Below are 24,385 nucleotides of genomic sequence, written 5' to 3' on the forward strand. Positions count from 1 at the left end.
GTTACAGTGAGGGGTGTGGGGTATATCGGTGTGTTACAGAGAGGGGTGTGGGGTATATCAGAGTGTTACAGTGAGGGGTGTGGGGTGTATCGGTGTGTTACAGTGAGGGGTGTGGGGTATATCGGTGTGTTACAGTGAGGGGTGTGGGGTACATTGGTGTGTTACAGTGAGGGGTGTGGGGTGTATCGGTGTGTTACAGTGAGGGGTGTGGGGTATATCGGTGTGTTACAGTGAGGGGTGTGGGGTGTATCGGTGTGTTACAGTGAGGGGTGTGGGGTGTATCGGTGTGTTACAGTGAAGGGTGTGGGGTCTATCGGTGTATTACAGTGAGGGGTGTGGGGTGTATCGGTGTGTTACAGTGAGGGGTGCGGGGTATATCGGTGTGTTACAGTGAGGGGTGCGGGGTATATCGGTGTGTTACAGTGAGGGGTGTGGGGTATATCGGTGTGTTACAGTGAGGGGTGTGGGGTATATCGGTGTGTTACAGTGAGGGGTGAAGGGTATATCGGTGTGTTACAGTGAGGGGTGAAGGGTATATCGGTGTGTTACAGTGAGGGGTGCGGGGTATATCGGTGTGTTACAGTGAGGGGTGAAGGGTATATCGGTGTGTTACAGTGAGGGGTGCGGGGTATATCGGTGTGTTACAGTGAGGGGTGAAGGGTATATCGGTGTGTTACAGTGAGGGGTGCGGGGTGTATCGGTGTGTTACAGCGAGTGTTGTGGGATGTATCGGTGTGTTACAGTGAGGGGTGTGGGGTGTAACGGTGCGTTACAGTGAGGGGTATATCGGTGTGTTACAGTGAGGGGTGTGGGGTGTATCGGTGTGTTACAGTGAGGGGTGTGGGGTGTATCGGTGTGTTACAGTGAGGGGTGTGGAGTATATCGGTGTGTTACAGTGAGGGGTGTGGGGTGTATCGGTGTGTTACACTGAGGGGTGTGGTGTGTATCGGTGTGTTACAGTGAGGGGTGTGGGGTGTATCGGTGTGTTACAGTGAGGGGTGCGGGGTGTATCAGTGTGTTACAGCGAGTGTTGTGGGATGTATCGGTGTGTTACAGTGAGTGTTGTGGGATGTATCGGTGTGTTACAGTGTTGAATAAAACTGTCTGCAGCTAATGGTAAAGGATTATCTGGTGTGGATGACATGCTGTGTTGGGTTAATTCCTCCGAATGATACACTAACTCCACCCAGCCACATCCTTGCTCATGCGTATGGGATCCTGGCCAGAGATGTGAAAGTCCCAAGTAAACATGGCTACACTTTATAGAGGCCAGGGAACACGTAGGAAAGTCTGTAGGTGCAGAGACTGAAAGGAAGACAGTTCAATGTGGTCTCCTGGCATCTGAAGGCAGCACATTTCCGATGTCCAGGCGCTCGGCAGGATTTTGAGAAAGGCAGGACGTGCCAACCCCACTGGGACCGCAGGAGGCGGCCGAGTCGCTGGGAAGGAACCTCAAGGTGTTTGAGAATAGGAAGATCCCACTTTGTGAGAGATGGCCCGAGGTCTTTTTTCTGTCCCACTTCTGTCCAGTTTGACGCCTCCTAAAAGCTGATGTCTAGCTGTAATTTGTTCTCAAACAGGGCGATGCAGAGCATGGTCCCAACACCGAGCAGGAAGCCGAGATTCTGACTGAGAAACATCCCGAGCGGACTGTGCTCCCCGCTCCCTGTCTGCGCATGTATCATTTCCGGGAGCTGCACACACAAACCAGAATCGTTACCCTCAGAGCCAGCCCTACTGCAGATGGATTTCATAGCAATTCACTGCCATTCAGCAACCACCGCCACCCCACCCCCCACTCCTCCAGCCTGTCCCACAGGAACAGCAGGAGGCCATTCAGCCCCCTCTCCTCGAGCCTGTCCCACAGGAACAGCAGGAGGCCATTCAGCCTTGAGCCTGTCGCACAGGAACAGCAGGAGGCCATTCAGCCCCCTCTCCTCGAGCCTGTCGCACAGGAACAGCAGGAGGCCATTCAGCCCCCTCTCCTCGAGCCTGTTCCACAGGAACAGCAGGAGGCCATTCAGCCTTGAGCCTGTCACACCAGGAACAGCAGAAGGCCATTCAGCCTTGACACTGTCCCACCAGGAATAGCAGGAGGCCATTCAGTCCCTAGTTTGGCTTCCAGATTAATTAGGGGGTCTGACCGTGCTGCTTTCTTTGTCTCACATCTATCCCACTCTGTATGAGGACAGTAATGTTCCCTAAAATTTCTCTTTCTCTCTCACTGTCTCTCTCTCTCTCTCTCTCTCTCACTGTGTGTGTGTCTCTTTCATAGAGAGATAGTCATAGAACTGTACAGTACAGAAACTGACCTTTCATTCCAACTTGTCCATGCCGACCCAGATATCCTGAATTAATCCAGCCCCCATTTCCCAGCGTTCGGCCCCCTATCCCCCTCCTATCCACGTCCCCACCCAGACGCCTTTTAAATGTTGTCGCTGTCCCAGCCCCCACCCACTCCCTCTGGCAGCTCGTCCCACACACGCACCACCCTCTGTGTGAAAATGTTACCCCCTCAGCTCCCTTCCCCCCTCCCACCTTCCTTTAGTTTCGGAACCCCCCCCCACCCCCGGGGTTAAAGACCTGGTCTATTTACCCTATCCATGCCCCCTCATGGTTTTATAAACCTCTATAAAATCATCCTCTCAGCCTCTGGCGCTCCAGAGAAAATAACCCCAGCCTCTCCCTGTAGATCAAACCCTCCCACCCCGGCGAATCTTTTCAGACCCCATTCACAACATCCTTCCCACCGCAGGGAGACCAGAACTGACTACAGTATTCCAAAAGTGGCCCTTATCAATGTCCTGTACAGCCTCTCTCTCCCTCACTCTGTCTCTGTCTCTTTGTGTGTGTCTCTCTCTCTCTCTCTTTCACACTCCCTCCAGAATGTCCTGACTCTGATGTGAAGGTATTCTGCCCCACCCTGACTCCAATCCTCGGTGAGGGTGCTTCAGGGGGAAAGATTTAAAAAGGGACCAGAGATAGTAGGAACTGCAGATGCTGGAGAATCCGAGATAACAAAGTGTGGAGCTGGATGAACACAGCAGGCCCAGCAGCATCAGAGGAGCACAAAAGCTGACGTTTCGGGCCTAGACCCTTCATCCCCCTCTCTGATGAAGGGTCTAGGCCCGAAATGTCAGCTTTTGTGCTCCTGAGACGCTGCTTGACCTGCTGTGTTCATCCAGCTCCACACTTTGTTTATCTTTAAAAGGGACCTGAGGGAGTAACATTTTCACACAGAGGAGGGTGCGTGTATGGAATGAACTGCCAGGGGAAGTGGAAGAGGCTGGTACAATTATAATATTTAAAAGGGAACTGGATAGGTATATGAATGGGAAAGGTTTAGATGGGTCTGGGCCAAATGCTGGCAAATGGGACTAGATTAATTTAGAATATCTGGTCGGCATGGACGAGTTTGACCAAAGGGTCTGGTTCTGTGCTGCACATCTCTATGACTCTATGAGATGGAGACAGAGAGAGACAGACAATAATTCTTTTTTCTCTTTCAACTTTGTACCTAAACTTGTTTTTGTGCCTTGGTACTTTAGTACCAAATTTGGTGCCATGTGTGATTGTCACTGTACTCCTGTACTTGAGGACGTGTGGCAATAACATCTAAAATCTTAAAGAAATACCGCGGGAGCTGATGGAGTAAAGCTAAGGGGATGTACTTACCATGTCGACCAGAGACACATAGAGGAAGATGCCTGCAGTTCCAGTAAAGATCCAGGGTGTTACGTAGGCAGTGTGCTGGCCAATAGCAATTCCAACAGCCAAACCCAGGTAACTAACGAGAGCTGACACCAAGTTAAATACTACAACCTGTCTGAGTGTGAGCCCCGCTCGCAGGAGCACTGCAAAATCACCTGGAACAGAAACAGAGAAAACTTCAACCCAGGCACAGCGGGATCCTACACCGAGCTGCGTGATGCCTGGCAGAGCCAGCCCTGCTGATTGGGCACCATGGGCAGAGAGAGAGACAGAGAGACAGAGAGAGACAGAGAGACACGGAGAGAGAGAGAGAGAGAGGAAGGAGATAAACAGGCAGAGACAGCAAAGATAGAGAGATAGAGGGAGAGGAAAAGAGACAGAGAGAGAGAGAGAAAGGATTATAAGTAGGAGCTGGTGGGAGAGGCTAGGACTCGAGAGAGTGGCTGTAGAGTAAAGGGTAGACCATTTAAGACGGACGTAAGGAGAAACTTCTTGAGCAAGAGAGTGGTGAATCTATGGAGTTCACTCCCACAGAAGGCTATGGAGGACAGGTCATTGAGTATATTTGAGACTGAGAGAGAGAGGTTCTTCATCGTCAAGGGGATCAAGGGTTGTGGGGAGAAAGCGGGAGAATGGGGTTGAGGAACTTACCAGCTATGATTGAATGGCAGAGCAGACTCGATGGGCCGAATGGCCTAATTTCTGCTCCTGTGTCTTATGGTCTTAGAGCAAGTAAGAGAGAGAGAGACAGAGAGATAGAGAAAGAGGAAAAGAGAGAGAAGGGGGATAGAGAGAAACAACAGAGATAAAAAGGAAAAGAGAGACGGAAAGAAAGGAGATGGAGAGAGAGAGAGACAGAAGAGGCAGCGATAGAGGGGAAAAGAAAGAGAGAAGCAGTTGGTGATAAGATGAAGAGATAGAGAAAAACAGAAAGACAGAGAGAAGATGGCGAGCTTGAGTAAAAGGAAAAGAGAGAGATAGAGGCGAGACAGAGAGAGAGACAGAGCGAGGAACAGGTAAAGAGAGATAGATAACTAGACAGACAGAGATAAGATGGAGAGATCATGAGGAGGAAAGAGACAGAGAAAACAGAAAGAAAGAGAAAGAGAAGCATAGAGAAAAGATGGAGAGGTAGAGAGAAAAGGAGCGAGGCAGAGAGATGGAGAGAGACAAGACGGAGAGAGAAAGAGAGGAGAAGGCAGAGAGAGAAAGCTGGATAGTGAAAGGGAGAGAGAGACAGAGAGAGAGAGAGACAGCGATAGAGATTCAGAGAGAGCGAGATAGAGGAGTTGGCACAGTGACCCTCTCTGGGAGGACCTAACCCCGGTCTGGTCTGCGTGTGACCCCTCAGCAAGAGGATTCACTCTTGCCTACCCTCTGGGCAATTAGGGTCGGAACATATCTGGGATGAAGAATAACAACCGGACGTGGAGAAGAGCGATAAATGCAGCTAAAGGCAGTCACACAGTAAAAGTCAGGACAAGCAGCAGACTGTCATACTCACCCAGTTCATGGGGAAGCTCATGACAAAACACAGCGATGGCAGTGCTTAAACCTCCTGAAATCCCTGTGGAAAACGCAGCTCCTACAGGACAAAACGGATACAAGTGGCTTTGATGACAACAAACTTCATTCCTGGTTGTGGCCGAGGATTAATAGAGACAAAGGATAGATTGGGGATAGCCCAAGGCTATGACAGTCCCAGATAGTCCCAGGCTGTGACAGTCCCAGGTAGTCCCAGGCTGTGACAGTCCCAGGTAGTCCCAGGCTGTGACAGTGATAATGGGAACTGCAGATGCTGGAGAATCCAAGATAATAAAATGTGAGGCTGGATGAACACAGCAGGCCCAGCAGCATCTCAGGAGCACAAAAGCTGACGTTTTGGGCCTAGACCCTTCATCAGAGAGGGGGATGGGGTGAGGGAACTGGAATAAATAGGGAGAGAGGGGGAGGCGGACCGAAGATGGAGAGAAAAGAAGATAGGTAGAGAGGAGCGTATAGGTGCGGAGGTAGGGAGGAGATAGGTCAGTCCAGGGAAGACGGACAGGTCAAGGAGGTGGGATGAGGTTAGTAGGTAGGAGATGGAGGTGCGGCTTGGGGTGGGAGGAAGGGATGGGTGAGGAAGAACAGGTTAGGGAGGCGGAGACAGGTTGGACTGGTTTTGGGATGCAGTAGGTGGGGGGGAAGAGCTGGGCTGGTTGTGTGGTGCAGTGGGGGGAGGGGATGAACTGGGCTGGTTTAGGGATGCAGTGGGGGAAGGGGAGATTTTGAAACTGGTGAAGTCCACATTGATACCATATGGCTGCAGGGTTCCCAGGCGGAATATGAGTTGCTGTTCCTGCAACCTTCGGGTGGCATCATTGTGGCACTGCAGGAGGCCCATGATGGACATGTCATCTAGAGAATGGGAGGGGGAGTGGAAATGGTTTGCGACTGGGAGGTGCAGTTGTTTATTGCGAACCGAGCGGAGGTGTTCTGCAAAGCGGTCCCCAAGCCTCCGCTTGGTTTCCCCAATGTAGAGGAAGCCACACCGGGTACAGTGGGTGCAGTATACCACATTGGCAGGTGTGCAGGTGAACATCTGCTTAATGTGGAATGTCATCTTGGGGCCTGGGATAGGGGTGAGGGAGGAGGTGTGGGGGCAAGTGTAGCATTTCCTGCGGTTGCAGGGGAAGGTGCCGGGTGTGGTGGGGTTGGAGGGCAGTGTGGAGCGAACAAGGGAGTCACGGAGAGAGTGGTCTCTCCGGAAAGCAGACAGGGATGAGGATGGAAAAATGTCTTGGGTGGTGGGGTCAGATTGTAAATGGCGGAAGTGTTGGAGGATGATGCGTTGTATCTGGAGGTTGGTGGGGTGGTGTGTGAGAACGAGGGGGATCCTCTTGGGGCGCTTGTGGCGGGGGCGGGGTGTGAGGGATGTGTTGCGGGAAATGCGGGAGACGCGGTCAAGGGCGTTCTCGATCACTGTGGGGGGAAAGTTGCGGTCCTTGAAGAACTTGGACATCTGGGATGTGCGGGAGTGGAATGCCTCATCATGGGAGCAGATGCGGCGGAGGCGGTGGAATTGGGAATAGGGGATGGAATTTTTGCAGGAGGGTGGGTGGGAGGAGGTGTATTCTAGGTAGCTGTGGGAGTCGGTGGGCTTGAAATGGACATCAGTTACAAGCTGGTTGCCTGAGATGGAGACTGAGAGGTCCAGGAAGGTGAGGGATGTGCTGGAGATGGCCCAGGTGAACTGAAGGTTGGGGTGGAAGGTGTTGGTGAAGTGGTTGAACTGTTCGAGCTCCTCTGGGGAGCAAGAGGCGGCGCTGATACAGTCATCAATGTACCGGAGGAAGAGGTGGGGTTTGGGGCCTGTGTAGGTGCGGAAGAGGGACTGTTCCACGTAACCTACAAAGAGGCAGGCATAGCTGGGGCAGTCCCAGATTGTCCCAGGCTGTGACAGTCCCAGCTAGTCCCAGGCTGTGACAGTCCCAGGCTGTGACAGTCCCAGATAGTCCCAGGCTGTGACAGTCCCAGATTGTCCCAGGCTGTGACAGTCCCAGCTAGTCCCAGGCTGTGACAGTCCCAGGCTGTGACAGTCCCAGATAGTCCCAGGCTGTGACAGTCCCAGATAGTCCCAAGCTGTGACAGTCCCAGATAGTCCCAAGCTGTGACGGTCCCAGATAGTCCCAGGCTGTGACAGTCTCAGATTGTCCCAGGCTGTGACAGTGCCAGGCTGCGGTAACCCTCTCTGTGACAGTCCCAGGCTGTGACAGTGTCAGGCTGCGGTAACCCTCTCTGTGACAGTCCCAGGCTGTGGCAGTGCCAGGTGGCGGTAACCCTCTCTGTGACAGTGCCAGGCTGCGGTAACCCTCTCTGTGACAGTGCCAGGCTGAGACAGTGCCAGGCTGCGGTAACCCTCTCTGTGACAGTGCCAGGCTGCGGTAACCCTCTCTGTGACAGTCCCAGGCTGTGACAGTGCCAGGCTGCGGTAACCCTCTCTGTGACAGTGCCAGGCTGTGGTAACCCTCTCTGTGACAGTCCCAGGCTGTGACAGTGCCAGGCTGCGGTAACCCTCTCTGTGACAGTGTCAGGCTGTGGTAACCCTCTCTGTGACAGTGCCAGGCTGCGGTAACCCTCTCTGTGACAGTGTCAGGCTGCGGTAACCCTCTCTGTGACAGTGCCAGGCTGAGACAGTGCCAGGCTGCGGTAACCCTCTCTGTGACAGTGCCAGGCTGCGGTAACCCTCTCTGTGACAGTCCCAGGCTGTGACAGTGCCAGGCTGCGGTAACCCTCTCTGTGACAGTGCCAGGCTGTGACAGTGCCAGGCTGCGGTAACCCTCTCTGTGACAGTGCCAGGCTGCGGTAACCCTCTCTGTGACAGTCCCAGGCTGTGACAGTGCCAGGCTGCGGTAACCCTCTCTGTGACAGTGTCAGGCTGCGGTAACCCTCTCTGTGACAGTCCCAGGCTGTGACAGTGCCAGGCTGCGGTAACCCTCTCTGTGACAGTGTCAGGCTGCGGTAACCCTCTCTGTGACAGTGCCAGGCTGAGACAGTGCCAGGCTGCGGTAACCCTCTCTGTGACAGTCCCAGGCTGTGACAGTGCCAGGCTGCGGTAACCCTCTCTGTGACAGTCCCAGGCTGTGACAGTGCCAGGCTGTGATAGCTCTCCAACCCCAAGCCCCTTACCGATGGCCAGGCCGTCTGTGAAGTTGTGGGCGCCATCACCAACAATGACCATCCAGGCGATCGTGGCTATTCCAGCATTCCTCATGTTTGCCGGCCTGTGGGAACGCCCATGGCTATGACCATGGGTCTCTTGCTCCATGCTGTGCCTGGGGTGCTGTCCCTCCTGGACACGAGTGGTCCTACCGGTGGTTGTCTGAGTGTGGGAGTGACCTGGAGGCGCATCCCCCCTGTTCTGCTCCAGTGAGTCAGGAGTCACATGGACACTGAGGGAGGCGTCTTTGTCATCTTCCGGGTGAGCACTGTTGCCAGGAGCTATAATCCCGGTTTAAGAAGATCCTTAGAGCTCAGTAAGGATGGTAGAAAATATACCCCCTCACTCTCCTCCCACCCACCCTCCGCCCGCCACCCCCTCCCTCTCCTCCCACCCACCCTCCGCCCGCCACCCCCTCACTCTCCTCCCACCCACCCTCCGCCCGCCACCCCCTCACTCTCCTCCCACCCACCCTCCGCCCGCCACCCCCCTCACTCTCCTCCCACCCACCCTCCGCCCGCCACCCCCTCCCTCTCCTCCCACCCACCCTCCGCCCGCCACCCCCTCACTCTCCTCCCACCCACCCTCCGCCCGCCACCCCCTCCCTCTCCTCCCACCCACCCTCCGCCCGCCACCCCCTCACTCTCCTCCCACCCACCCTCCGCCCGCCACCCCCTCACTCTCCTTCCACCCACCCTCCGCCCGCCACCCCCTCACTCTCCTCCCACCCACCCTCCGCCCGCCACCCCCTCACTCTCCTCCCACCCACCCTCCGCCCGCCACCCCCTCACTCTCCTCCCGCCCACCCTCCGACGGCCACCCCCTCACTCTCCTCCCACCCACCCTCCGCCCGCCACCCCCTCACTCTCCTCCCACCCACCCTCCGCCCGCCACCCCCTCACTCTCCTCCCGCCCACCCTCCGACGGCCACCCCCTCACTCTCCTCCCACCCACCCTCCGCCCGCCACCCCCTCACTCTCCTCCCACCCACCGTCCGCCCGCCACCCCCTCGCTCTCCTCCCACTTCAAAACCCACCCCTCCCCCACTCCATCACTCTCCTCCTGCTTCAAAGCCCTCCCCCCAACTCCGTCACTCTTCTCCCGCCTCAAACCCTTCCCCCACCCACCCCCTCACTCTCGTCTCGCTTCAAAACCCTCCCCCAGCCCACCCCCTCACTCTCCTCCCACTCCACCCCCTCCCCTACCCCCTCACTCTCCTCCCACTCCACCCCCTCCCCCACTCCCTCACTCTTCTCATGCCCCCACTCCCTCAATCTCCCCCGCTTCAAAACCATCCCCCCAACCCCTCACTCTCCTTCCACTTCAAACCCCTCCCCCGAACTCCCTCACTCTCCTCTTGCCACATTCCCCTCCCCCCCACTCTCCTCCCACCCCAACCTCCCTCTCTCATTCTCCTCCCACCCCACCTCCCCAGATCCCTCACTTTCCTCCCAGCCCCCCACTCACTCACTCTCCTCCCAGCCCCCTCTCCCACTCTCCTCCACCCCCCTCCCCCACTCCCTCACTCTCCTCCCACCCACCCCTCCCTCCCTCTCCTCCCACACCCCTCTCCCTCCTCTCCTCCCACCCCCCTCTCCCTCCCTCTCCTCCCCACACTCTCTCACTCTCCTCCCCCCAACTCCCTCACTCTCCTCCCACTCCACCGCCTCCCCCACTCCTCCACTCCCTCATTCTACTCCCACCCCCCTTCCCCAACTCCCTCACTTTCCTCCCCTGCACTCCCTCACTCTCCTCCCACCCCCCTCCCCAATCCTCACTCTCCTCCCACCCCCCCCACTCCCTCACTCTCCTCCCACCCCCCTCCCCCACTCCCTCACACTCCTCCCACTCCACCCCGTCCCCCACTCTCCTCCCACACCACCCCCTCCCCAACTCTCATCCCACTCCACCCCTCCCCCACCTCTCATCCCACTCCACCCCTCCCCAACTCTCCTCCCACTCCACCCCCTCCCCCACTCTCCTCCCACTCCACCCCCTCCCCCACTCTCCTCCCACTCCACCCCCTCCCCAACTCTCCTCCCACTCCACTCCCCTCCCCCACTCCGCCCCACTCCACCCCCTCCCCCACTCTCCTCCCACTCCACCCCTCCCCAACTCTCATCCCACTCCACCCCTCCCCAACTCTCCTCCCACTCCACCCCCTCCCCAACTCTCCTCCCACTCCACCCTCTCCCCAACTCTCCTCCCACTCCACTCCCCTCCCCCACTCCCTCACTCCGCCCCACTCCACACCCTCCCCCACTCTCCTCCCACGCCACCCCTCCCCAACTCTCCTCCCACTCCACTCCCCTCCCCCACTCCCTCACTCCGCCCCACTCCACCCCCTCCCTGACTCCCTCACTCTTCTCCCACTCCACTTCCTCCTCCACTCCTCCACTGCCTCACTCTCCTCCCACACTCCCGTCCCACCCCCCTCATCCACTCCCTGTTTCCCCCTCTCCCCCCCCACCCCGAGGTCAATCCGTACTCACCTACACCTGGCGCCAGCCGCTGGAGTTCTGTCTCATGGCCCTTGTTCGCCCAAACCTTACCGCCTCGGCCTTTGTCCTTGTTGGGGCCCCTTCCGCGCCCTGCCTGGGGAACAGGGAGGCCGGGGCCTGGTGAGGAACGGGTTTGGAGGATGGTGCACAGCGTGAGCAGCTCGAGGTGCACCATGACGCAGGAGCCAGGCTCCTGCAAGCCTCTCCATCACCACCATCGTCCCCCCCCACCCAACCCCACTACCCCCACCGTCTCTACGTACGGTCGCTGCCGAGCGGCACACGCTGTTTACCTCCTCAGAGGGGAGCCGGACGCTAAATAAAGAACCTTCCGGAATAGTCCGTCCCGCTGAGCTCGGCGAGAGGCACTTCTGTCACGGGGTGCCTCACAATAAGGGAACTCGACCATGATCCCATATCAGAGGAGAGTGCTAATGCAGGCAAGCCCCCTTTTTTGTAAGAGTTAAGGATTGAAGAAATCCTGGTGTGTTATAGCCTCACACAGTGTAGAAATAGGCCCTTCGGCCCATCGTGTCCGTGCTAGCCGGGTTTCCCCAAACTAAACTGTTTCCCTCAAATCCATTTAAACCTTTCCCACCCATGTACCTGTCCAAATGTCTTTTAAATATTGCGTCTGCCACTTCCTCCGATAGTTCATTCCACTCACAAAACACCCTATGGAAAACCCTCATGTCCCTTTTTAAATCCTTCTCCCACCGTGTGTTCCTCCAGTTTTGAGCTCCCTTATGCGAGGGGAAAAGGCCTTGGCTATTCTCCTTTTTTCTGCCTCTCGTGATTTTATAAACCACAACAAGGCCACCCCGCGACCCCCCCCCCCCCCCCCACCACCACCAAAACTGCGACACCCCAACCTCGCCCTGCAACTCAAACCCTTCCACACCCGGCAACATCCTGGTAAATCTCTCCCGAACCCTCTCCAGTTTAATAACATCCTTCGCATTACAGGGTGATCAGGGTGGAAGACGCCTCGCCAACATCACTCACATCCTCGACATGACCCTTCCGACTCCCTGTACTCAACGCACTGACCAATAAAGGCGAGCGTACCAAACACCACTGCACCCGCTGTGGCTTCCTCTACATCGGGAAACCAAGCAGAGGCTTGGAGACCGCTTTGCAGAACACCTCCGCTTGGTTTGCAATAAACAACTGCACCTCCCAGTTGCGAACCATTTCCACTCCCCCTCCCATTCCTTAGATGACATGTCCATCATGGGCCTCCTGCAGTGCCACAATGATGCCACCCGAAGGTTTCAGGAACAGCAACTCATATTCCCCTTGGGAACCCTGCAGCCCAATGGTATCAATGTGGACTTCACCAGCTTCAAAATCTCCCTCCCCCCGCTGCATCACAAAACCAGCCCAGCTCTTCCTCGCCTCCCTAACCTGTTCTTCCTCTCACCCACCTGCTCTTCCCACCTCAAGCCGCACCTCCATTTCCCACCTACTAACCTCATCCTGCCTCCTTGACCTGTCCGTCTTCCCTGGACTGACCTATCCCTCCCCACCTCCCTACCTATACTCTCCTCTCCACCTATCTTCTTTTCTCTCCATCTTCAGTCCGCCTCCCCCTCTCTCCCTATTTATTTCAGAACTGTCTGCCCATCCCCCTTTTCTGATGAAGAATCGAGGCCCGAAACATCAGCTTTTATGCTCCTAAGATGCTGCTTGGCCTGCTGTGTTCATCCAGCTCCACACTTTGTTATCTCGGATTCTCCAGCATCTGCAGTTCCCGTTATCTCCAAACACCACTTTCACCGACCTGTCTACCTGTGACCCCTATGTCCCTGAACGCCACAAGGTCTATCTGTTTGACAACTCTCCACAGGGCCCTACCATTAATCTGTGTAAGTCCTGTCCTTGTTTGACTTACCAAAAAGCAACACATCACATGTATCTGAATTTAGCTCCATCATGCCACTCCTCAGCCCACTGGCCCAGTTGATCAAGATTCCACTGTCCTAAGGGGTAACATTCCTCATTGTCCACAGCGCTTCCAGCTTTGGGGCCACCTGCAAACCTACTAACCATGCTTTCGAAATTCTCCGTCAAATTGTTGATGTAAGCGACAAACGACAGTGGACCCAGCACCAATCCCCGAGATGGCAGAAAGGGAAGGTCTCCTCTTTTCAGAGATAACAAGGGGTAGAGCTGGGTGAACACAGCAGGGCAGGCACCCTCAGAGTGGGAAGGCTGACGTTTCGGGCCTAGACCCTTCTTCCAGGAGTCGCGGGGAGAAACGCTTCTGAAGGATCTCAATATTCTAGGTGCTGGCCCAAAACATCAGCCTTCCTGCTCCTCTGATGCTGCCTGGCCTGCTGTGTTCATCCAACTCTAGACCTTGTTATCTCAGATTCTCGAGCATCTGCAGTTCCTACTATCTCTGTCCTCTTCTCAGTTACTTATCCTCCCAAAAACCTTTCTTTATGCTTGAAACCCTAAGCAAAGGTTACATCCTATTTACTGTTCCCTGCACTCACTCAGAAATGCTTTCCTCCTACGTACCTACGCTGGCTATTTAAATGTAACACAGCACTTCTTATCATTTTCTAATTGTCCTGAGCCAAACAAAATCAGTCCAAAACAACACTCTGACTGTCTCACAAATTCCAAAGAAAACTCAATCAGTCAAAATTAAAGACTGGTTTACATGATAGACTGGGCTGTGTTCATGATTCTCTAGAGATCCTGGGCAGAGCAAGCTTCCGGATAAGATGCTTTCTACCTTGCACCTATAAAAATGGGTGAGAGTCCTTGTGGACGTGCTGAGTTTCTTTAGCCCCCTGACGAACCTGATGCTCTCGAACGCCTCCACTTCAGCACCATTGATACATGCAGGGACCTGCCCTCCCGCTCTCCTCTCCCTGAAGTCAACGGTTCCTGGAGCCTAGCGATGTTAGCACTATTCATGGAGTTTTGGTCTCCCTGCCTCGGAGAGGATGTGGCGGGAGCGCAGCGGAGGGTCACCAGGCTCATCATCCTGAGGATGGGGGCACCGTCCTTTGAGGGCAGATCGGTTGAACTCGGCCCACATTCAGGAGGACGGTGTATGGGGATCGGACGGAAATGTGGGAACTCACAACTGGGTCGGACAGACTGGAAGCACTGAGGATGATTCCCATCAGGAACAAGAATAGGGAGTAGGCCATTCGGCCCCTCGAGCACGCTACCGCCATTCTATAGGGATCATGGCTGATTTGACCATCCTCACATCCACTTTTCCCCAGATTCCACAAACGATCCGGATCTCTCTATCTCAGCCTTCAATATACACAAGGACTCCGTCCTCCACGGCTCTCTGTGACAAGGAGTTCCAAAAGCTCTCAACCCTCTGAGAGAAGAAATTCCTCCTCAACTCAGCCTTAAACCAGTCCCTCTTTATCCTGAGGCTGTGCCCCCTGGTCCCAGACCCTCCCGTAACGGGAAAACCCCCCTCTGTCTCACCCCAATGTGTCTCAATGAGATCATCTCTCATTCTCCTCAACTCCAGGAGGTGAGAGTCCCAACCTGTTTAACCTTTGCTCGTAAGACCATCCCTCCATCGCAGGGACCATCTCAGTGAACCTTCTCTGTGAACTGCCTGCAGTGAAATAACATCGTTCCTCAAATATGAGGACCAGAACTGCTCATGGTTCTCCAGATATGGTCCTACCAGCAACCCCGTCCAGTTTGCAATGAGACCGCCCCCCTACCCTCATAGCTCTGAAATAAATCATTGAGATATACAGCACGGAATAGGCCATTCGGCCCATTGAGAGCCAACAAGCCCTTCCTGATTCCCTACGTCTTTTTGTGCACAGAGTTACCCCAAGTCCCTGGGCCCCAGTTACGCACCACACCCCAGCCTCGCACTCACCTTCCCTACTCTGCAGTTCCTGAACAGGCCCAGGAGGGTCTCGATGAGGAAGAGGAGGTAGATCCCTCCGAGCACGGACAACCCCTTCCAGATAGAGTCCTTCTCTGCTGCCTCGGAATGCTCCTCCTGCCGCTGTAGCTGCCTGCTCTGAAATAGGATCAAAGCAGACACGGTTTGGCGGGGTGGGGGGGGCAGGGAGGTGTAAGGTCCTCGCTGTTGGGCTCCTTGCGTTGTACCAAAGACCTCCCCGACTTGGCCCAATACCCCCCTCCCCCCACCCACCCCCACATCCTCCCACGTCGAGTTCAATCAAGGTCAGACCCCACCTACCTCCCTGCACCCCCCAACACCCGAGCCCTTGACAACGACTGTCTCGGCCATTCTCCATAGGGAGACAGGGCTGCCTGGCCTCCTGCTGTTCCTGTGGGACAGGCTGGAGGAGAGGGGGCTGAATGGCCTCCTGCTGTTCCTGTGGGACAGGCTGGAGGAGAGGGGGCTGAATGGCCTCCTGCTGTTCCTGTGGGACAAGCTGGAGGGGAAAGGGCTGAATGGCCATCTGCTGTTCCTGTGGGACAGGCTGGAGGAGAGAGGGGGGCCTAATGGCCTCCTGCTGTTCCTGTGGGACAGGCTGGAGGGTAGGAGGGGGCTGAATGGCCTCCTGCAGTTCCCTGTGGGACAAGTTGGAGGGGAAAGGGCTGAATGGCCTCCAGCTGTTCCTGTGGGACAGGCTGGAGGAGAGAGGGGGGGCCTAATGGCCTCCTGCTGTTCCTGTGGGACAGGCTGCAGGATAGGAGGGGGCTGAATGGCCTCCTGCTGTTCCCTGTGGGACAGGTTGGAGGGGAGGGGTCTGAATGGCCTCCTGCTGTTCCTGTGGGACAGGCTGGAGGAGAGGAGGGGGCCCTAATGGCCTCCTGCTGTTCCTACCTAAGAAGCCCAAAGGGGGAGGGGGGTCAGTACTTACATGAGGGATGAGGTGGAGCAGGGCATCTGCAGACAGCGTACCAATGGCTAGAGTGACCAGGAACCGGAGCAGGATCTTGGAAAAGGAACGACTGAGCAATGGAATGATGGCCACGGCCAACAGCGATGTCAAGCTGATCAGGGTAATGGCGATGAACCCACTGAGCCAGACTGCGAGGAGAGAGAAGCAGCAGCTGAGAGCGGGCTCCAGGTCTGAGGGACACCCTCCTGCTTGTGGTGGGGGATCTCCTGTCTCCAGGAAACCCCACCACCAGCTGGGAGCACCACCCGTCAACCTCACACACCCTCTCATACACACAAACACACATTCACACATCACGTACACAAGATTTCAGTGCTAGTAACTATTTACTGTGCCGGAACGACAATATTCTATAATACCCCACATCAACGTAGACAGTCTGCAGTCAGACATGATCCTCACCTCGTCCTTGATTTTGACCCCAACCCTAACCCTAACCATGACCTGAACCCTGAGCCTGTCCCTGACCCTGTCCCTGAGCCTGACCATAAACCTGTCCCTGACCCTGCTCCTGACTCTGATCCAGACTCTGTCCCTGACCCTGATCCTGACTCTGTCCCTGACTCGACCCTGATTCTGTCCCTGACCCTGATCCTGATCCTGATCCTGACCCTGATCCTGACCCTGTCCCTGACCCTGTCCCTGACCCTGATCCTGACTCTGTCCCTGACTCTGTCCCTGACCCTGTCCCTGTCTCTGTCCCTGATCCTGTCCCTGACTCTGTCCCTGACTCTGTCCCTGACTCTGCCCTGACCCTGATCCTGATCCTGATCCTGTCCCTGTCTCTGTCCCTGACCCTGTCCCTGATCCTGTCCCTGACTCTGTCCCTGACTCTGTCCCTGACTCTGCCCTGATCCTGATCCTGTCCCTGACTCTGTCCCTGACTCTGTCCCTGACCCTGATCCTGACTCTGCCCCTGACTCTGTCCCTGACTCTGCCCTGACCCTGATCCTGATCCTGATCCTGTCCCTGACTCTGTCCCTGACTCTGTTCCTGACCCTGATCCTGACTCTGTCCCTGACCCTGTCCCTGTCCCTGATCCTGATCCTGACTCTGTCCCTGACTCTGTCCCTGACCCTGTCCCTGACTCTGTCCCTGATCCTGACCCTGACTCTGTCCCTGACCCTGACCCTGTCCCTGATCCTGATCCTGACTCTGTCCCTGACCCTGTCCCTGACCCTGTCCCTGAACCTGTCCCTGTCTCTTTCCCTGACCCTGCCCCTGATTCTGTCCCTGACTCTGCCCTGACCCTGTCCCTGACCCTGTCCCTGACTCTGTCCCTGACTCTGCCCTGACCCTGTCCCTGTCTCTGTCCCTGATCCTGTCCCTGACCCTGTCCCTGACCCTGTCCCTGACTCTGTCCCTGTCTCTGTCCCTGATCCTGTCCCTGACCCTGTCCCTGACTCTGTCCCTGATCCTGTCCCTGACTCTGTCCCTGACCCTGTCCCTGATCCTGTCCCTGACCCTGTCCCTGACTCTGTCCCTGACCCTGTCCCTGATCCTGTCCCTGACTCTGTCCCTGATCCTGTCCCTGACCCTGTCCCTGATCCTGTCCCTGACCCTGTCCCTGACCCTGTCCCTGATCCTGTCCCTGACTCTGTCCCTGATCCTGATCCTGACTCTGTCCCTGACCCTGATCCTGACCCTGTCCCTGACTCTGTCCCTGACCCTGACCCTGATCCTGCCCCTAACCCTGACCCTGCCCCTGACTGTGACCCTGATCCTGTTCCTGAACCCTGACCCTGACCCTAAACCTGCCCCTGCCCCTAACCCTGACCCTGACCCTGACCCAGACCATAAACCCTCCCCTGCCCCTGCCCCTGTCCAAGCCTCTTGTCATTCCGAGGGAGCAGCAGCTGCCGGAGGTTTAGGTGATGCTGGGTGGGGGGGGGGGGGGGGGGGTGTGGTGTTGAGGAACAGTGTCCTGGTCACTCACCCGACATCTGTGTAATCTCTCGCGGCTGGGCCTGCAGTGAGTCATGGTGCTGGATACAGAGCCGGCTGTCTATCTGATAGAGTAAGGCTGGGCAGATGTAGGTGAACTGTTTCGGCGTAATCCCGCGCGTATCGCTCAGCCCAAAGTTGACCAGGAGCTGAGTTACGTTCAGACACTATCAGGATGGAAACAAACCCCAGTGACTATCGTTTGATAATTACAGCCCTCCGACACCTCGATCTGTTCACCCTGGGTCATGGCGATCGCGTACAAACATGAAAACACGCCCCCAACCTCTTCTGGGTGAACACATTTCTCCTCATCTCAGTCCTCCCCCTGTTTCCTTTATACTGTGACCCCCTGGTTCTCAACATCCCACCCCCCGCCTGACCCCCCGGTCACCAGGGACATTCTTCCCGCATTCACCCCACCCCAGGTTTCCATGTGACTCCCTCCCTCCTCGTTCGTCTCAACTCCCAGTGAGCACAGCTCGAAACGATCCGGCCCCTCTCCTCATCCGCCCAGGGATTGTTCTGGGAAGCGCCTCGCTGCTCTCCCTCAGGTACGGAGAAACCCACACCCCCCCACCACCCCCCTCGCAAGATTGACATATTCATCGATTAAAACCTCAAAGATTTAACAGCTTCTCAGGTTTGCTTAATGCAAGTTAAGAAATACGAGGTAAGAAATAGGGAGCCAATGCAGCTAAACGCATGGCTACAGGGCTGGTGTAGGAGGAAGGGCTTCCATTATGTGGATAATTGGAGCACATTCTGGAGGAAGGTAGAACCTGTACAGCGAGGACGGGTTGCACCTGAACCGCAAGGGCACAAATATCCTGAGGGAGGTTTGCTTGAGCTGTACGGGATAGTTTAAACTAGCTTGGTAGCAGGGTGGGGAACCGGATTTGTAATTCAGAGGATGAGGTATTCAGCCTTCCAACAGACAGAACAAAGAGTGAAGTTGTTAATAAAGAAATGCAGTCGATGGTGGACACAGGGATGGTTGAAGAGTGTATACTTCAATGCTAGAAGTATCAGAAAAAGGCGGATGAACTTAGAGCATGGGTCAGTACGTGAAACTACGATGTTGTGGCCATTACAGAAACTTGGGTAACTCAGGGACAGGAATGGTTGTTGGAAGCTCTGGGATTAGGTGCTTTTAAAAGAAACAGGGAGGGTGGGGGAGTGGCAATGCTAGTCAGGGCTAGTATCACAGCTATTGAAAGGCAGTTCGAGAATGATGTGTCTACAGAGTCAGTTTGGTTGAGGTTAGGAATAAGAAAGGAGCGGTCACTTTTTTTTTTAAACAGACCCCCTAATAAGTGGAGGAGTGGATTGGGAGGCAGATGCTGGAAAGGTGCAGAAGTCACAGGGTTGTAATCATGGGTGGCTTCAACTTTCCAAATATTGATTGGAAACTTTTTAGTTATAATAGTTTAGATGGAGCAGATTTTGTCCAGAGCGTTCAGGGAGGAAGGCATTTTGGCGGTAACGATCATTAACTCTGTTACTTTTACAATACAGGATAGGTACATAGAGCAGGGTTAGGTTTATAATTGGGGGAAGGGTAATTAGAATTCTATTAGGCAAGAACTGGGTAACAGATGCTGTCAGAGAAGAGCACTATTGAAATGTGGAGATTTTTTAAGGAATGCATACTGTGAGGGATGGATCATGCCTCAAAAACGTTATTGAATTCTTTGAAGAGGTGACCGAACACGTGGATGAAGGTAGAGCGGTGGGTGTGGTATACATGGATTTAAGTAAAGCGTGTGGTTCCCCCTGGTAGGCTCATGCAGAAGGTAAGGAGGCATGGGATGGGGGGGAATGTGGCAGATTGGATTCAGAACTGGCTGACCCTTAGAAGACAAAGGGTGGTAGTGGACGGAAAATATTCAACATGGTGCTCAGTTACGAGTGGTGTGCCACAAGGATCTGTCTTGGGTCCTCCTCAATTTGTGATTTTTGTAAATGATTTGGAAGAAGGAGTGGAAGGGTGGATTAGTAAGTTCATGGACGATACAAAGGTGGGTCACATTGTGGACAGTGCGGAGGGCTGTTCCAGGTTACAAAGGGACGTTGATAGGATGCAGAGCTGGGCCGAGAAGTGGCAGATGGAGTTTAACCCTGGAATGTGTGAGGTGATTCATTTTCGAAGGACAAACTTGAAAGCAGAATACAGGGTTAACGGAAAGATTCCTGACAGTGTGGAGGAGCAGAGGGATCTTGGGGTTCGTGCTCACAGTTCTCTGAAAGCTGCCACCCAGGTGGATAGAGTTGTTAACAAGGCAAATGGTGTGTTAGCTTTCATTAATAGAGAGATTGAGTCCAAGAGCCGTGAAGTTATGCTCCAGCTATATAAAAGCCTGGTTCGGCCACATCTGGAGTATCGTGACCAGTTCTGGTCGCCTCATTACAGGAAAGATGTGGAAGCGATGGAAAAGGTGCAGAGGAGATTTACCAGGAAGTTGCCTGGAATAGAGGAAAGGTCTTATAAGGAAAGGTCGAGAGAGCTAGGGCTTTTCTCTTTAGAACGACGAAGGATGAGAGGTGACTCGAAGGAGGTGCACAAGATCATCAGAGGTATAGATTGGGTGGGCAGCCGGAGACATTTTCCTCGGGTGGAGGTAGCTATTATGAGGGGCAATAGCTTTAAAGTGAGTGGAGGTAGATACAGGGGAGACATCAGAGGTAGGTTATTTACTCAGAGAGTGGTTGGGGTGTGAAATGCATTGCCGGAGAGGGTAGCGGAGTCGGCCTCATTAGGGGCATTTAAGCAGCTATTAGATAGGCTTATGGATGATAGTATAAGGTAGGGGTGGAGGTTAGATAGTCCTTAGGTTTAGGTTAAAACATTCGGCACAACACAGTGGGCCGAAGGGCCTGTGCTGTGCTGTACTGTTCTATGTTCTATGTTGTATCCTCATCACTATTGCAACGCTTCAGTCTTTCACTTACAAATTCTGCGTCTGATACTACCTCAATCTCTCTAACACCTGAAAAAGGAGCGAGGCTCCGAAAGCTTGTGTTTTCCAATAAACCTGTTGGGCTGTAACCTAGTAACAAAGTGTGGAGCTGGATGGCTATGGGACCAAGTGCTGGGAAGTGGGGGTTGGGGTAGTCAGGTTGTTGTTTATTCGTAAAATAAACAAGGGCAGGACTTATACAATTGGAAGTAGGGCCTTGGGCAGTGTTGTAGAAGAGAGGGAACCTGTGGGATTCAGGTACATAATTCTCTGACGTGTATGTCGCATGCAGACAGGGTGTTTAAGAAGGCGTTCAGCATGATTGCCTTCATCGCTCAGACCTTCAGGTGTAGGAGTTGGGACGTCATGTTGAGGTTGTCTAGTACATTAGTGAGGCCTCTTCAGTTTGGGTTTCCCAGTTATAGGAAGGATACTATTAAACTGGAGAGGGTTCGGAGGAGATTTTCCAGGATGGAGGGGGTTTACGTGATAAGGAGAGACCTGGGCGGGGGGTTTCCCCAGAGCGTTGCAGGCTGAAGTGGGGTGGACCTTATAACAGTTTATAAAACCATGGGGGGCATGGAGAGGGTAAATAACTGAAGTGTTTTCCCTAAAGTGGGGGAGTTTGGGGCACATTTTGAAGGTGAGATGAGAAAGTTTTAAAAAGGACATGAGGGGCCAACTAATTTTTTTTACACAGAGTGTTGTTCGCGTGTGGAGTGAGCTTCCTGAGGAAGTGGTGGACGTGGGCACAGTTACAGCATATAAAAGACATTTGGATGAGTACGTGGACAGGGAAAGGGTTGGAGGCAGATGGGCCGGGAGCAGGCAGGTGTGGGACTAGTTTAGTTCGGGACTATGGTCAGTATGGGCTGGTTGGGCCGAAGGGTCTGTTTCTGTGCTGTGCGACTGCATGACTCCAGCTGGCCTTTGCTCTCAGAGAGAAAGGGAGCAGGGCACCCCTGAGATAAAATGGGCAGTGGGGTTACCCAGTTACCCAGAAGCTCCCTCACCCAGGCAACATGAATGGTGATAGTTTCTGGGAAAGATCGAATCCTCCGGAAGACTCACATTTTCATGGAGGTGGTTATACATGGAATGGTTCAGGACCCGATCATCATCAGTGAGCCTGTGGGATGGGGCAGGGAGGGGCTGGTCCTGCGGCGATCTCTGTGTTCGGTGACCCCCCATGCTCCTCCATTGCCGCAGCCTCCCCCAACCCCGGACATTCCCCTGGGCGTCTCCCAGGGAATCCCGTCGGGCTGCAGGAGTCTCTGTCCTCCTGTCCTTCGTCCATTTGGAGGATCTGCAACACAATAGGTGCCATTAAATCCTGGTCAGTCTCACCCCTCCCATCGTGCGCCCCCCCCCCCCCCCCACACCCCCCGTCCCTCGGCCCCGACCCTCCGACAGCGCCCCGGTCCCTTGGCCTCGACCCTCTGACGGCGCCCCGGTCCCTTACCATCTGATAGCACCCGGTCCTGACCCTCCGACAGCACACGGTCCCTGACCCTCTGACAGCGCCCAGTCCCTGGCCTTCCTGCAGCGCCCGGTCCCTGACCCTCCTGCAGCGCCCGGTCCCTGACTCTCCGACAGCACCCGGTCCCTGACCCTCAGACAGCGCCCAGTCCCTGAGCGTCCGGCAGTGCCCAGTCCCTGACCCTCCTACAGCGCCTGGTCCCTAACCTTCCGGCAGCGCCCAGTCCCTGAGTGAGCGTGCAATGGTTGCAGTAGACGGTGTGGTGACTGACCTGAGGCTGGACGCTGTGGTGGCTCTCGCTCCCTGGGCACCTCTGTCCGGGCCGGTGGTGCCCCCAGACTGCCCGGCCAGCATGGACAGGTGGTCCTGTGTGGTGTGACTGTGGATGTGCTTGCGTTCCTGGAGCTCTAGGGCGTCCAGATGGGACACATGGGCATGGCCCAGCTTCTCGTGTTCGATCTCCACCACCTGGACCTGGCCTAGGCCCAGGCTCATCAAGAGCCTGTGGAGACCCTCAGAGGAGATCCTGCCGCCCTGCCCATAGTGGCCGAATAGCCTGCTCAGGTAGTACCTCTGCTCGGCCACTGCTTCCAGGGCGGGCCTGGCATCCCGGCTCTTCGGCGCTCCTCCGGTTCTCGCCGCCTCTCCCTGAGCTCTGCACCCCCACTCCGGGCCCACCCAGACGCACAGCGACCCCAGGAGAAACACCGTCAAGAACCTGCTCTTCATCTTCCTCCTCCTCCTCCTCCTCCCCACCTTTCCTTCTGGGTCACCTACAATTGGACAAAGACAAATTAAAACCCTTGGGGGTGCGGCCAACATGGATCCCTCCCTCACCCCCCCCACCCCCCAGGAACGCCGACGAAGCCAGGGAGAAGGCCGGGAAAAATGGGAGCCTCGGGGTGGGGGGCACATGGGGGACCGGTGGGATCTGGCTGTGCATGTCTGGGCCAGCGGGATGGGTCGACAGAGGAAGGACCTTACCTTGATCCGTCCGCGGGACCAGGTACAAGGGTGGCAAGGGGCTTGGAGATGTGGAAGGCAGGGGCTGGGTGTAGGCCACTCAGCCCCTCAAGGCCTGTTGGCCCTTTCAATGAGATCACGGCTGATTGTCAAACTCAGTCCCCCGTTCCTTGCTTTCTAACCCCCAGTCCCCACTTCCATACCTTGTCACCCCCTAAGAGCGACATCTAAATCCTTCTCCACACCAATCAATGTTTAGGCCCTACCGCTTTCTGTGGTAGAGAATCCCCACAGACTCCCTTCTCTCTGGATGAAGACAAATCTCCTCATCCCAGTCCTACTCAGTCTCTGTTAGCCCGTGAGCCCCCTGTTTCTGGGCTCCGTGTTCCACCCACCCCACCAGACACTGCGAAATTCCTTCCCATGTTTTCCCGCTGCCTGAATTTTACAGGCTTCCCACCCCTCCTCATTCTTCCAACACAATCTGACTCCATCCTTCCTACAATGCTGCCTACAATGATCTGTGCGTGGCTCTGGTTTCTGTACTGTAGGGAGGGTGTTTTCCTTTCTTTATTTGTTCACGGGATGAGGGCATCGCTGACCAGGCAGCATTTACTACCCATCCCTAATTGCCCAAAGCGCAGTTCATAGTCAACCACATTGTTGTGTGGGTCTGGAGTCACATGTAGGCCCAGACCAGGTAAGGATGGCAGTTTCCTTCCCTAAAGGGGAATGGATACATGGTCATCTTTAGACTCTTGGTTCCAGATTTCAACGTGAATTCACAAAAGAGGAGGAAAACAGCAACAAACTGCCATTCCTAGATGTCACAGTAGAGCGAACAGCCAATGGGGAACTTCAAACCAGCGTCTACAGGAAAACAACACACACGGACCAAATACTGAACTACAGGAGCAACCATCCCAACACCCACAAACGAAGCTGCATTAGAACATTATTCCAACGAGCTACCACACACTGCAGCACAGAGGAACTACGCAGAGCAGAGGAAAATCACCTATACAGCGTATTCAAAAAGAATGGGTACCCTATGAACACAGTCCGCCGATTCCTCAGCAATAAAAACAAACAAACAGACAAAACGGGTCCAGAAACCATAACCACTCTCCCCTACATCAAAGACATTTCCAAAATGACTGCCAGACTACTCGGACCCCTTGGCATCAGGGTAGCCCACAAACCCACCAACACACTAAAACAGCAGCTAATGAACTTAAAAGACCCTA

The 24,385-nt window shown here is 55.0% G+C and overlaps 2 protein-coding genes across 2 annotated transcripts; both read right to left on the reverse strand.

The window, feature by feature from the left end:
* Positions 1-243: 243 nt before the first annotated feature.
* LOC132207684 (zinc transporter ZIP10-like) lies at positions 244-21,868 on the reverse strand. The gene is made up of 9 exons (XM_059643586.1): positions 21,767-21,868; positions 17,728-17,902; positions 15,750-15,919; positions 14,789-14,935; positions 10,903-11,005; positions 8,380-8,691; positions 5,216-5,296; positions 3,676-3,866; positions 244-1,694 (listed from the first exon to the last, which is right to left on the reverse strand). Exons 1-9 carry the CDS (start codon positions 21,788-21,790, stop codon positions 1,542-1,544), a joined length of 1,356 nt encoding a protein of 451 aa, XP_059499569.1. The 5' UTR covers positions 21,791-21,868; the 3' UTR covers positions 244-1,541.
* Positions 21,799-22,822, reverse strand: LOC132207686 (zinc transporter ZIP10-like). The gene is made up of 3 exons (XM_059643588.1): positions 22,447-22,822; positions 21,916-22,001; positions 21,799-21,824 (listed from the first exon to the last, which is right to left on the reverse strand). The coding sequence occupies exons 1-3, from the start codon at positions 22,668-22,670 to the stop codon at positions 21,799-21,801; spliced, it is 336 nt and encodes a 111-aa protein (XP_059499571.1). The 5' UTR covers positions 22,671-22,822.
* Positions 22,823-24,385: the final 1,563 nt, after the last annotated feature.

This window comes from Stegostoma tigrinum, unplaced genomic scaffold, assembly GCF_030684315.1.
Source record: "Stegostoma tigrinum isolate sSteTig4 unplaced genomic scaffold, sSteTig4.hap1 scaffold_121, whole genome shotgun sequence".
NCBI lineage: Eukaryota > Metazoa > Chordata > Chondrichthyes > Orectolobiformes > Stegostomatidae > Stegostoma > Stegostoma tigrinum.

What these genes read in the sequence shown, in the direction of transcription:
- LOC132207684 (XM_059643586.1), bottom strand. Translation starts at nt 21,790, where the DNA reads ATGTATAACCACCTCCATGAAAAT. An exon ending in ATAACCACCTCCATGAAAAT is followed by an intron (nt 17,903 to 21,766) that starts GTGAGTCTTCCG and finishes CCATCCTGATAG; the next exon opens with TGTCTGAACGTAACTCAGCT. An exon ending in GGAACTGCAGAGTAGGGAAG is followed by an intron (nt 11,006 to 14,788) that starts GTGAGTGCGAGG and finishes CCTGTTCCCCAG; the next exon opens with GCAGGGCGCGGAAGGGGCCC.
- LOC132207686 (XM_059643588.1), bottom strand. Translation starts at nt 22,670, where the DNA reads ATGAGCCTGGGCCTAGGCCAGGTCCAGGTGGTGGAGATCGAACACGAG. An exon ending in ACCACAGCGTCCAGCCTCAG is followed by an intron (nt 22,002 to 22,446) that starts GTCAGTCACCAC and finishes ATTGTGTTGCAG; the next exon opens with ATCCTCCAAATGGACGAAGG. An exon ending in CGCCCAGGGGAATGTCCGGG is followed by an intron (nt 21,825 to 21,915) that starts GTTGGGGGAGGC and finishes CCCATCCCACAG; the next exon opens with GCTCACTGATGATGATCGGG.